At 42.6% G+C, this 14,052-nt stretch overlaps 1 protein-coding gene across 1 annotated transcript in view; it reads right to left on the reverse strand.

Annotated features, from left to right (window-relative positions):
• Dennd5a (DENN domain containing 5A) overlaps positions 1–14,052 on the reverse strand; it is a 69,851-nt gene that overhangs the window by 22,303 nt on the left and 33,496 nt on the right. The window contains exons 5-9 of the mRNA XM_028768043.1: positions 10,675–10,862; positions 5,628–5,945; positions 2,815–3,030; positions 2,168–2,402; positions 824–974 (exon numbers count right to left, since the gene is read on the reverse strand). Of these exons, the coding sequence (XP_028623876.1) occupies positions 824–974; positions 2,168–2,402; positions 2,815–3,030; positions 5,628–5,945; positions 10,675–10,862 (1,108 nt within the window). The remainder of the gene's footprint in view (positions 1–823; positions 975–2,167; positions 2,403–2,814; positions 3,031–5,627; positions 5,946–10,674; positions 10,863–14,052) is intronic.

Here is a 14,052-nt window from a genome sequence, read left to right on the forward strand (position 1 = left end):
GAGGGAGGGAGGGAGGGAGGGAGGGAGGGAAAAAATCCACTAAGGCCAACTAATAAGAAAAAATTCCAATGTCTAGCCAGCTAATGGTGAGCACAGAAAGCCACAGAGGCAATGCAAAGTCTGTGGGGATGAGCAGCTAAAAAAATAAGTGACTGGACAAAAGAAAGAAGGCCTCCAAGTCATTCATTTGTCTTAAAATATCTACCAAAACTTCCCATGCAGACACAAAGCTGTCTAGGAAAGAACCATCCATCCAACTTGCCCACCTTCAGTCAGGTCCCAGTGATTTCCAACACCACCTTTTAAGGACATAAAGCTAGCTAGCTGTCTGTTAGATGGGGTTCAGATAGGACAGGTGGTCATTTTAACCCATCTGCTGCCTGGCTGCTTACAAGTCCTGGGAATATCCAACTTGTAAGAGTTACCCAATTTGTACAGTGGAGACAAAAGCTGACAAGACACCCTAACACCCACATAGTTTAGGTCTTATCCATATTTGTTTTTAAAATTCTTTAAATACTCAGGTGGCTCAGTGGTTATGAGCACCAACCTTTCTTCCAGAGGACCTAAGTTCAATTCTAGGTACTCACAACCATCTGTAATTCCAGCTCAAGGAAATCTATGCCCTCTTCTGGCTTCCAGGCATACAAGTGGTGCACAGACATGGGTGCAGGCAAAATACTCATACACATAAAATAATAAAATACTAAGAAAAAAAAAAACAACTGAGGTCTTTCGTGTATACCAATGCTAGCTTAGACTCTGGATGTCAGTGACTGCTATGCTTGATGACCAGGTTGGGGAATCTCTAGGGTTTACTTACTTGTTGCTGGCTGGCCCAGTGCAAAGTACATCAGACTGCAGCTTAGGGAAAAAGCCAGGTTCATATTTTCCTTGTCCAATTTTCATGTCAAGAAGATGTGGGTGAACGGCAGTGTGGTCAATTTTTGCCAGACGTAGCTCAATTGCTTTTTCTGAGTGAGATTTTTAAAAAACTCAAATCAATCCTTCTTTTTTTAGACATAAGTACTCTTTCACTTCTAACCAAGATAGAGTATAAAGATTGATTTTTACCCTCCTGCCTGAAATATACACTAACAGGAAAACAAACCTGTCCATTGGGCAATGAAGGACAGGAGTCCCTAAGAATTAGAAATAGATGAAGTAATTCTTACAAATGTCTCCGCTAACTGCCCTGGAACACACAGAGGAGAAGCCTAGATAGAGTCTAGAGCAGTCCCAAAGACTGGGGATATAAGGTCAGTGGCAAGAAGACTGCTCTAGTGCATCTGCAGTGAGATCTCTGGTGCTTTAGAACAAAGTGCACAGCTGCTACAGGTGACACCATGACACCTCTCTTCTTGAGAAAAAAAACCTGAGAAAAAAAAAGACCTCAGGTTTTTTTTCTCTTCTGAAAAAGCCTTTAAAGTGAGGGCTGGTTAGCTCTTCATTCCATAGCTTAAACCCTATATTCCAATAGACCCATGGTACTACATCATCTGATAACAGGCAAGAGTAACTCAAATCACCCTACAGATTCAACACATGGATGACAGATGGACTGAGAACTGACTGCCTCACTCTTATGGCAGAAAGGTAGAGCCCCGAATGACCAGATCTCTAGCTTCACAGTCCTCAGCTGTTCCAATACTGCCATTGTCACGTGTAATACACTTGATGGGAAATGAAAAGGAAGGGAAATCCTAATTTTAAAAATGATTTTCAGAGGCAGGAGTTCAAGGCCAGCCTGCCTTAAATAGCAGTTCTAGGCCAGTCAAGAGGGACTCTTACCTCAAAAACAAACAAACAAACAAACAAACAAACAAAAATGATTTCCAGATCAAAAGAAAATAGCAAACAAGAAAATAAAGAAGAAAGAAAAACATGGTGATACACACCTTCAGTGTCTGTGATGAGGCAGAGGCAGGTGGAACTCTATGCATTGAAGCCAGCCTGGTCTATATAGTGAATTCCAGGATAGCTGTCTTTAAATACATACATACATACATACATACATACATACATACATACATACATTCAATAATAATGAAAAACATTGCAGGCCACATGATAACATACTTAAAGGCAAAACATGAGAAAAGAAGCATACATGTTGAGGAAAAGGGACATGTTACCAATGAGGTCCCAGAGGCCAAAGAGGCCTTACCTGCTTCATCCACAGTGGTACACTTCTGGTACATGGATGTCCTAAGAGTAGGTGTTCGAACATTTAACAGTCTGATCTTGTCTACCCTTGAGTCAAAGACCCGGAGGACAGGATCTTTATCATCATCATCATGACACATGATCTTGTTATCAATGAAAGATGCAAACATCTGGGTCTCTAGGAATCTTGAGAGGAAGGGCAGGTAGGGTTCGGGCTGATCTGACAGGAAGGATGCCTAGGGGAACCAAACAGAAGTAGTCAACAACAAAGAAGAGAATAGAGTAGCCCTGACCATCACAAGGGTTGAAGTGGGGCAAATCTCTGAAGTATCCTACATCTTTATGAAAAGCCAACTACAACCATCTTCCCCTTTGTTAACTCTCATAAAAGCTCGATTTCCCGACCGACCGACACAGCCAGCCCAGACATTCAACTACACATACACCTCTGCCTAGAGAAAGAATCCTTTCCAGGATCACAAAGCAAAACAAAATCAAAACAAGGGGAGGGAGCACTGGCTAGAGGTAAACCACCTAACTAATCCTGCATGCCTGCCTCTACTTGACTTTTCTAGTGATGTCATATGTAGTCACTTCTTCAAGCTGCAAGGTACTCTCATGCGCACCACCCCACAAGGTCTCACTCACTTTATCGAAGTTCTGCATCTGCTCTCTGTTGGTGAACCAGGACTCCTTATCCTGGCTGGGCTGGATGACAAACACTTCATAATCGGCAAACATCTGAGTAAAGCGATTGGCAAAAACTTCCCGGATCTGAATGTTCAGCTGGTAAATCCTGAGTTCTTCTTCATCACACTGAACTTTGAAATCTTTATTGCTACTGGGATCCTCACGAACTCCCAGCTTTAAAAAAACATATAACATATAAACATATAACAAGGACATATGCTCAACTATGTTCATAGCAGCCTTATTTATAATAGCCAGGAGCTGGAAAGAACCCAGATGTCCTTCAACTGAGGAATGGATTCAAAAAATGTGGTACATTTACACAATGGAGTATTACTCAGCTATTAAAAACAATGAATTCGAGAATTTCCTAGGTAAATGGATGGAACTAGAAATTATCATCCTGAGTGAGGTAAGCCAATCACAAAAGAACACACATGGTATACACTCACTGATTATTGGATATTAGCCCAGAACCTTGAAATGCCCAAGATTCAACTCACAGGCCACATGAAGCTCATAAAGAAGGAAGACCAAGTGGGGGTGATTCAGTCCTTCTTAGAAGGAGCAACAAAATACTCAAGGGAGCAAATATGGAGACAAAGTGAGGGACAGAAACTGAAGGAGGGGCCGTCTGAAGACCATTCCACCTGAGTATCCATCCCATGTGCAGTCACCAAAGGTAGATGCTGATGTGGAAGTCAGAAAGTGCATGCTGATAAGAGCCGGATATAGATGTCTCCTCAGAGATCTTCAAGAGTCTGACATATTCAGAGGCAGATGCTCACAACTAGACATTGAACTGATCATGGGGTTCCCAATGGAGGAGTCAGAGTGAAGGCCATTGGAGCTGAAAGGGTTTGTGACCCCATGAGGAGAGCAACAATACCAACCAACCACAGCTCCCAGGGTCTAAACAACCAGCCTGGGAGCACTTAGGGAGGGACCCATGGCTTCAGCTGTATACGTAAGAGTGGAGGGCCCTACTGGGCATAAGTGGGAGAAGAGATACTTGGCCTCATGAAGGCTGGATGCCCCAGGGGATGGGAATTTGAGGGTGGGGAGGTGGGAGTGGGGGGTAGGTAGGGGTACATCTGCAGAGAAGTAGGAGGAGGAGTGAGGGGATAGGGGGTTCCTGGGTGGGTGGGGGGTGGGGTAAGGGGACAACATATGAAATGTAAATAAAACATCCAAAAAAAAAAAGAATGAATTCTCGACATGTATAGTATCTTATTTAGCATAAAAATTATAAAATGAGTAAGAAGAAACAAGAACACTGTATGTCAGATTTTAGTTCATATTTAACATATGTAAACTTAATGATTTTTAATAAATGAATCCCTGGGAGTAAGACTTAAAATTTAAAAAAAAAAAAGGGGGGGGAACAGGTGAGGATATGAACAATTATACTTTTATACCAAGAAATACATCTGATTTTTCCCTATTGATCTTAACAACAAAGGGTGAGACGGTGAAAACTAAAGTAAAAATGGGAAGAAAGGGAGGGAGTCTAGAAATTAAAGGGATATAGCTTAGCAGTTGAAATTTGCCTGGCAACCAGGTAGGAAGTAAAGAGAAGGGGGGGCGGGAGGAGAGACTCTAAGGTGGAGAAACAAGAGGTCAATCTGAAGGTATTCCAACACAAGCTAAGGATGTTACCTTTCTTTGGTTTCTTTCTTTGAGGGGAGAAGGAGGAATTAATTTTCTTTCCTTTCAAGGATTGCTCTTTTTAAAACAGAGATACATTTTTAATCTTCCTAAATATTTCTCTGTTCAACTGGTATAACTTTTTTTTAATCTGCTGTACTTTACAAAATAAAAATGATATATAGCTGATCCCTAAAAAAAGGAAGTCCAACACAATCATTACAACGCCTAACATGCATGTGTACCTAACCAAAGTCGTTTAGCAATGAGAATGGGGAAGGTAAAGACATGGGCAAACAAGCACAGAAAGCTTGATATCATCAAACTCAGAAACTGGAAAACCAGGTGTACCCTGGGGAGAGCTCAGCATCGCAGGGTCTGATTTAAACTGCAGCTGAACTCTGACTAGACTCTGAATCTTGGGTGAAAATGCTTAAAGGTCTGGCTGTTGTGAAGTCACAGGGCAATGGATATGAAAGGTCCACAATTCTTCCCAATCACTGCAGAATTTCACACAGAACAGCAACAGGCTCTCCCTGACGTGCACAAGAAGCCAACCTGACTGTTAGATCAAGTAACAATTGCTAGAATAGCAGCTTGTACTCAAGTCTCCTATAGGAGGCATTCCTTCACTGCTCACAACTATGCACTGTCAGCTGGGTGATGATGACACTCACCTCTAATCCCAGCACCTGAGAGGCAGAGGCACGTGGATCTCTTAAGTTCAAGACCAGTCTGGTCTACAAAAAGAAATCCTGTCTATAAAAACTTTATTTAAAGCCGGGCGGTGGTGGCGCACGCCTTTAATCCCAGCACTTGGGAGGCAGAGACAGGCGGATTTCTGAGTTCGAGGCCAGCCTGGTCTACAGAGTGAGTTCCAGGACAGCCAGAACTATACAGAGAAACCCTGTCTCGAAAAAAACAAAACAAACAAACAAACAAACAAAAGAACACCAAAAAAAAAAAAAAAACTTTATTTTAAAAAAAAAAAACCAAACAAACAAACAAAAAAACAAAACAGTGCACTGTCCTGACCTGGGTCCTCTCTCATCCTAAGTCCAGTTTCCCCAGGACAGTATTCAAACACAGACCCACTCTGTACAAACTTATTTTCAGCATCTTACTTTTTCCAAACTCACTCCAGTCCTCTTGACCAAAGCTTGCAACCGAGCAATCGTTTCATTTTCCTTGAGGAGCTCATAGGAATGCAATGGGGAGCCGGCAATGTTCCCATTCCTCTTGTCAGACACAAGCTCAGAGGCGCGGATCCTCTTCAGCTTTGAGGCGCTTTCACTGCAGTGGAGGTTACCTTCAGGGGGGACACCGAAGGCCATGAGGATCTCAGAGACCTCCTGGACAAACTCCAGTTTGTTGGGAAATTGAGGCAAGTCCTCTGGCAACTCAATGAAGTGGTTGTCAACATCCACAAAGCAGAGGTTAGCCTGAAAATCAAAACAGGAGGTGAGAACAAATGGAGCCCCAAGAGAGAAGTTTTAGAAAAGACAATGGGTAATGAGATGACAAACGTGAGGTGCAGTGTGTAAAGACGGAGACAATGGACAGTCCCTCCGCCTCGAGCTCCCTCTGCTTTCTAAAATAAAACCTTTCCTCAGAGGTAAAATGCTGGGGAAATAGCTAAAAGTAGTTGTGAAACCATGATGGCTGTCACTCCAAAGCTTCCCGAATCAATGGACTCCAGTCAGTGACAAGTGTCAAAGTCTGGCCCAGTGCTGAGCACTTGTGGTCACCCATTTCTACACTTCACTCCTAATTTTCAAGATTTGGTTGTTACAGTCCTTTCTTCTTCGTGCTGAGAGGTTCAGTCAGCTCTCACACAGTGCTAAATGTCTGGACTTGTCACCATCTAGTCTTAGTTTACAGATGAAACTGACTAAAGACAATATGCATGGCACCCACATGGCATCTCCCGACTGTCTGTAACTCCAGATCCAACAGGCCCATTGTCCTCTTTTAGCCTCCATGGATACCAGGCACAAAGACATACATATACATGTAGGTAAAACCCATACTTCTTAATTTAAAAACCTGATGGAGGCCAAGCACATACCTATGGTCATACTTGGTAGCACTGGGATTTGAACTCAGCCTAATGCCTGTCATACACTAGTGATGCTCATTATCACCTCAGCTGATAGTCAAGTCTTGCTTGATCAATTTAATACTTTAAAATCCTTGTTCTTGGCCGGGCAGTGGTGGCGCACGTCTTTAATCCCAGCACTTGGGAGGCAGAGGCAGGTGGATTTCTGAGTTCGAGGCCAGCCTGGTCTACAGAGTGAGTTCCAGGACAGCCAGGGCTACACAGAGAAACTCTGTCTCGAAAAAACAAACAAACAAACAAAAATCCTTGTTCTTATTAATTTTCTTGCACTATAAACTGGAAGAGCTGTTTACATGCTTATCTTACTAACCTGTCCTTACAAGACATGTAGCATTGCCTTCATTCCAACAGATTACTAAAGGGTTAAGAATATGTTTCTCCCATTTATATAAAAACCTGTTATCAAGTTGTTTTTGAGAATTATAATGTCAAATATTTTAATAGGACATTTACATGTGTTTGTGACTGAGTATGTGTGCACAAGCAAAATTAAAGACAACATTCGGAAGTAGGCTCTTTCTTTCCACCAGGTGGGTTCCAAAAATTTAACTCAGATTGCCAGGCTTGCTGGCAAGTGCCTTTTACCCACTGAGCTGCCTCACTGCCCCCCCCTTTAACTTTTAATCTATGTGAAATGGGTTTCCTTATGGCATAAGATAAGGGTCCTTTCTACAGCAAAGCACTGTTACTATATAACAAATCCTGCCCCAGTGACATACAAGTTTACCCTTAGCTCAATAGCCTTTGTGTTCTGAAAGAAGCAGAGGATAACAAAATCAACTTGATAACACAGTCATCCCACAAAATTCATCTACAAAGCTACAATTTGAACAGATCCCTCTATCATTTATGGTGAGTGCATAATTTACCTTATCAACCTGTAACTATAAAAAGAAAGCTTCCCATCTCAAAACTTCAAAGACTAGAAGAATCACTTTAAACTTTACTTCTGAGTTCCTCTAACTAGATGACAATGTTGACTCTACCTCATTAAAGGCCAATAAATATTTATAACCTAAAAACAGACTACTTTTTACTTATTCTTTTAAGATTTTTAACATTATTAACGCTCTTAGGCCAAGCCATCAAAAAAGAAAATCAAAACAAAATCAACTCATCTAGTCAAGGGTCCTTTACACAGCTGACAGAATGAAAGGCACACATTTCCATTTCTTATTTACCCCTTGGCTCATCTTTTAAAAAGGGGGTAAGGGCAGTTTTTCCAACAAGAAACACGAAAGCAACTAGAATACTTAGATTCACCCAATAATGCCTGGTGGCTTCTCTCCTACTGTTGTGAGTCAAACAGAGAGTGTCCATAAAGTATTCTTTTTTATTTATGTATTAAATCTGTATGGATGCTTTGCCTGAGTTAGGTCTCAAGCAGTACACTCTCCAGTCTTGGCCCAATTCAAGGTCCTATAGGAGAATTTCTGGTGGTTAGATAAAAGCCAGCATTCCTCAGGAACTTGTAAAACAGGCTCCCAATCAGCCAAAGGAGTCATTTCCCTTGCTTTTGGCAAATGGGACAGGAGGCTCCAATGACAGATACCTGTGGTTATCAGCATATCAAACTCCACACTAGCCTACAGGCGCCTCAGATCTCATTCACAAGTACCTATCATACATTTCAAAGCCCCCTCGTCTGCTACCCTTCTGGCCCTTCTCACCACACCAACCCCCTGAGACATCCTGTAGCTACTCATCCTCCTTACAACTCAATATTTTCTGCTACCACCCTCCCAGCCCCACTTCCCTAGCCCTGGTCATGTCTAGCCTGCTTCTTTTTCTCTCTGATCTGGACTCTTCCACAAGGCTCTGGATATTTTCCCTCTTATTCACAATAAAACCTCTTCTCTAATCATGGATAGCTAGTGTGATGCTTTCTTTATTGCCCCCCCTTCCCATACACCTGCATGCATGTCTGGGTACCATAAGTGTACTTGATACCTGTGGAAGTCAGAAGAGGGCATCAGATCGCCTGAACTAGTTCCACCAAGTGGGTGCTGAGAACGGAATCGAGGTCCTCTGGAAGAATAGCCAGTGATCTTCCATTGAGCTACCTCTCCATCCCATCTATAAAGAATTTTATCAACCTCAAATTCTGTGTACATATATGTGGTACCCTTGATGAGAAGTGCCTGAGGAAAGTAGCTCAAGCACACAGAGGAGGCTAAGATACACAGGAACCTCTAGCTCTCTTCACTAGTCACTCTGCAAAACTGCGCTGAAAAGGGAGGGGTAAGAGGGCAAAATGAAAAAGGAGGCCATTTAACTTCTAGGCTCATAAAACAGTCTCATGCTGTTTCCTCTTAGCACAAGCTGGCAAGCTGAAGCAATTTATAAACCCATGACCAAACCCTCAAGCATCCTTTCCTATAACTGAGAAAAGGCCCAGTGGCACCCGAGTGACTTACTTTGTGAAGATGCAAAACCTGGCAAAGACACTGAAGCCAAACAATCGGTTCTCTGCTCACCTCTGCCATGCTGGAAGGGACCATGGTAAGACAGCTACTGTCTACGGTAGTCCTCATGAATCCTCCAAATCCCCAAAACTCTCCTAAACTCTTCCTTCAAAGGGCCACAGAGTCCTTTGCCAACCTTAGTTCCCAAACCCAATCAGTCAGTTCTCCCTCAGTGCATCTTTGAGTCCATCACTGAGGGGACCTCAGCACACAGGATCCTGGGGGAAAGCTACTGAGAGTGTCCTCAAAGAAGCCGGATGGAAAGAAAAGAAAGGGACAGGCAGAAAGTGACAGCCCCTTCCTCACTCCAATGCTCTCAAGCTTACTTTCTGACATGGCTGTCTTCAGACAATGAAACCCCAAAGAGAAGTCAAAACAAAAGATGCCTCACAAGACCGGCTCTGCCTCTCGTTTGCTCAAGGCCAGCTGAGATCATGTGTTGGTGTTAAAAAGAACAAAGGGTCTTTTTATAGACTTCTGATGGCCAAAGATACGGCTGCAACTGATGGATTCTAATGTGAGGGTCTAAGAAATGAACACTCTTCTACAAAAGTCTCTTTATACTCCAAACTTACCATCTCAGTATCCTGACGCTACCTGGCACAGAACCACATCAAGGTCCTTCATCCTGCCTTAACCCTCCCTCCTCCAACAGCTGAGTTTAAAGATCCCTTATAGCTTAAAGATGTCAACTAAAATGCTAAATTACCTGAGTAATAAAATGTGAGCTAATTCTTCCTTTATTGTTCATTTTATAAAACTATGAACATGTATTCTTGAGAAAAAAAAAACATAAAAGTATGTTTCAAGGATATCATTACTCTTACCTCATCTTGTGTAATGGTTTACTCTTTTTAAAAAAACTGACCTGCAGCTCTTTATCCCCACAGAGGTTGCCTGCTATAAATCAGGGTAGAAAATACCCAGCTAGGCAACTGCCCTCAAAAATGTGTGGCCTTCTGAGGACAAGCCTGGGTGAACACAGAGCTGCTTCTGAAGGACGCCAGTGCTCTGCATCCCACTGACTACTCCTTCCCAGGCCGACCACAGCGGTAGGCCAGAAACTCAGGTGCAAGGCTGTTCTAACGATGGGGAAAGTCACAGAGCAGAGGACCCACATGCCAGAACACACAGAACACTGGAGTCTCTTACACAAGCAATTCCTCAAACAGCCCCATTAAGAACACTGCTTGTTTCCGAGCAGCTTCTTCACGTGCCCACATGTCTAAACTGCACGGAGAATGAGGATGTAGAGTCCTAAAGGGGACAGAATTTGTCCCAGGTACACATGAAGCCAAAGATGGCAATAAAACTGAGAAACACGTTTGAAAAAAAAATGTGTATGGGAAAAAAATAATAAAAAATAAAATCATACTGAGTACATCAGATGATGAAGACTCTAGAGTGATATAAATTTGGAGCTAACAGTTCATTGTATTTTTTCCTGAAAAGTTATTCATGTTCCCTGTGCCCTTTTCAGCACCCTACTCCCCAAAAAGGCCCTTGGTGGCATCATGGCTCCTCCCAGAATCTTCCTCTCCCCATGCTGAGATGGCCAGTGGCACAGCACTTGGCTTCTCTTCTCACCTCCTGAGGCAGCTCCAACTTTGAGCGGTCATCCAAGCCATTGGAATGCAAGCCCATCAGGTATGGAACAGGAGCATCTAAGAAATGCAGGAGAGAAGCTGGGAGGATAGGGACATAGACATGCTGCCACTGGAAAGGAAACATCAGAGCTGTAATTGTCTCCGCCACGGTCATCAGTCTCTGGTAATCTAGGTCAGAGGGGAAAAAAGGGGGGGGGAGAAAAAACAACAGAATAAGCACACTTAGTCAACTGAGATGCTTGCTTCTCAAAGAGAAGGCTCAAAGTGTCAATACAATTCAACTGACCCAAGGACCACTATGACTCCCTATTGGAAGTCACAGACTCAGACCCCCAGCAGACTCCTATCAAACACACAGGTCTAAGTAGTAATAAAATGTAATATACAGAAAAACAACAGAAAGAATAAATGGCACCTCTATTCAAGAATATGTTAAGCATATTTGGGGTAACTAGGATTTTTGGCTCTCCAGATAGCAAAACAAGATCACTTACCACTCCAACACTTCTGGACACAACACGACTTTGTGAGTTTAGCTGGACATGGTGGCTCATGACTACAATCCCAGCACTGACGCTGAGGCAAAGAGTGCCATGAGCTTAAAGGTAGCCTGTGAGACTCTGCCTCTTGCTCCTGGCTAATCAAAGGAAAGTATGACTTATAGTCAATTTGCTATTTGTGTGAGGAATATATATTTGGTCTTCGTCCTAAGTTCCTGGCATACAGCTCCTAAGAACCCTGAAAATTTTTAGATACTGAGATGAGTGGTGGCTGAGGGGTGGGGTAGAGGCCTCCCCTAGTTTGCTCCAAGGTAAGTTCTAATCACCAGAAAGGCATGAGTAGAGGCTGGCTCCTTTACTCCAGCTCTGATCTCAGGGCAGAAGGGACAAATGCTAGAAACTTAATCACCAAAGAGCAAAGAGGTCACCACTCAAGCTTGTATAGTAATAAAAAAATAAAAATAAAAAATAGAGGGCTGGAGAGATGGCTCAGTGGTTAAGAGCACTGCTTGTTCTTCCAGAGGTCCTGAGTTCAATTCCCAGCAACCACATGGTGGCTCACAACCATCTGTAATGGGATCTGATGCCCTCTTCTGGTGTGTCTGAAGACAGCTACAGTGTACTTGTCGTATATATATATAATAAATAAAATCTTTTAAAAAAAAATTAAAAAAAAATAAATAAAATAAAAAAATAAAAAATAGATTCAAAGAGCTTCTGGGCCAGTATACATACTGAGGTGCTGGAGTGAGGCTCACCCAAAGAAGCCAGCATGGGGATACCTCCACTGTGCAGTCCTATCAGGCTGGTCTCAAACATATCTTTTATAATAAATAAGCAAATACTCTCCTCTGTTCTGTAAGCCACTCTAGAATTGTATCAATATGAAAAGGGAGCTGTAAGAAACCTCAAAAATATACAAAATATAGCAGCCCGGGCTTGCCACTGGTGAAGAGACGCTGGGCCTGATCTATAGGTCTCTGGGCTAACTCCAGATGAGTCATCCCTTCTCTTCCCAATACTGGCACTTAAACACGTATTCTGAAGACATATTCCACACACCATTTTGAGATTGGGTGCATGGGAGGGAGCAAAGGAGAGAAGGAACGAGAGAGGGATGGAGGCAAGCAGAGGCCTTTCCTTTCCTAACCACAAGAAAACAAAAGAGCCTCCCCCTCCTTCTCCTCTCCAAAGTGAATAAAGCAGATGCTACTTCGCTCTGTGGCTGGCTGATCTCATTGGCTCATGGGTAACAGCATCCCATCTTGTGGCAAAACACCATGGAAGTGAGGCAGCCCCCAAAACGCCCTCGATCATTGTGAGGTTTAATTGTCCTGGATACTGCTCAGCTCATGGGTACAGTGGTTAAGAACTAGGTCCACATATCTATCAGCCCATACATATATCCTGATATGCTGGAGAGAGTCATTCTCTGCTCCGTATAAGCAGGCTTTTCGACATTGTAAAAACCTAAGTCTTGCTTTTCCTCTCATCTTCAAGATAAATCTAATTTAGTATCTGAAACATGTAATTTTATTGGCTCTAGATTTAAATCTCTGAAGAGCTTCTTGCAATGCAATTGAAACTATGACATTCTTAAAAACAAGACTGAGAATAATACAATCCCCATTTTCAAGGCTATCTTCTTTCCATTTGTGTGGTTTGTTTTAACAGATAAGAGAAATTTTGAGTTTTATATCCTTCTGGTCTGTATAAGTTGTGAGTTTTCTTCCTCTACCTTTTAAGTGTTTTGTTGTTGTGATGCTTGCTTGTTTGTTTTTTAAAGCAGCCTCCCACCTTGAAGGATGGCTGAACAATGAATACCTCAGGGATCCAGCAATCTGTGGTACCCACACTAGAATGCTAAGCTCCAGGAGTCATACACCCAAATCCTCTTCTGTACACTAGCACCAACAATAACATCAGCATCTCCTTTGCCATAGCATTCCATAACACTCGACTATCAATACTTGAGCTCCAAACAACTGGCTAAGTCCTCGTACAGTTCTTCTCCACACTGTAATGGACAATTACTTCTAATAAAAGGAGCTTGTTTAAAGCTCACTAGAATTCGAAAAAATGAGCATGTCTTTGTAACTTGTTCAAAAAAAAAAAAAAGCATCACAATTCTGTCCTTGTGCTAAAGGACACACTACAGAATATATATACACAAACTAAGGCACTATGACTTGGTGACATAATCTTATGGGACCACCACTAGACCACATGAACAGTCTGCCACTGCCCAGAAAGTTATTACATAGAACAAGACTATATTTTTACTCAGAAGGTAACAAAAGGAAGCCTCAGGAACCACTCATCAACAGATGCTTTTTTGTTTGGCCTATAGTGTTTCACAACATTGTTGCCATCATTTAATATTCACAAATTTTATCTAAGAAAGTCTGGGTTCATATGAAAAACTGGAAGATTTACTAACATCAGGCCAGTAGCCCCTCAAGAAACCAACTGGAATTAGTGGCTGTTTATTTTAGATAGGTATGTGCTCTTCAATTCATAGTTGTTCTGCAAGTTGTGATGGATCATGCCTGTACTCACAGCAGGGGAGCAGAGATAGAAAGACCGAGTAGACTCCTGCAGCTCTAGGTCAGCAGAGCTACAGACTGAAATCCTGACTCAAAACAAACAAATAAACAGATGTCTGGGGGGATGGCTCAGTACATAAGAGCAAATACGGCTCTCCCAGGGGACATAAGCTCGATTTCCAGCACCCACATCAGGAGGCTCACATTACCTGTAACTGCAGCTCCAGAGGATCCAATGCCCTCTTCTGGCCTCCATGGACACCTGTGTGTGTGTGTGTGTGTGTGTGTGTGTGTGTGTGTGTGTGTGTGTGT

Source organism: Grammomys surdaster, unplaced genomic scaffold (assembly GCF_004785775.1).
Source record: "Grammomys surdaster isolate TR1022 unplaced genomic scaffold, NIH_TR_1.0 184, whole genome shotgun sequence".
NCBI lineage: Eukaryota > Metazoa > Chordata > Mammalia > Rodentia > Muridae > Grammomys > Grammomys surdaster.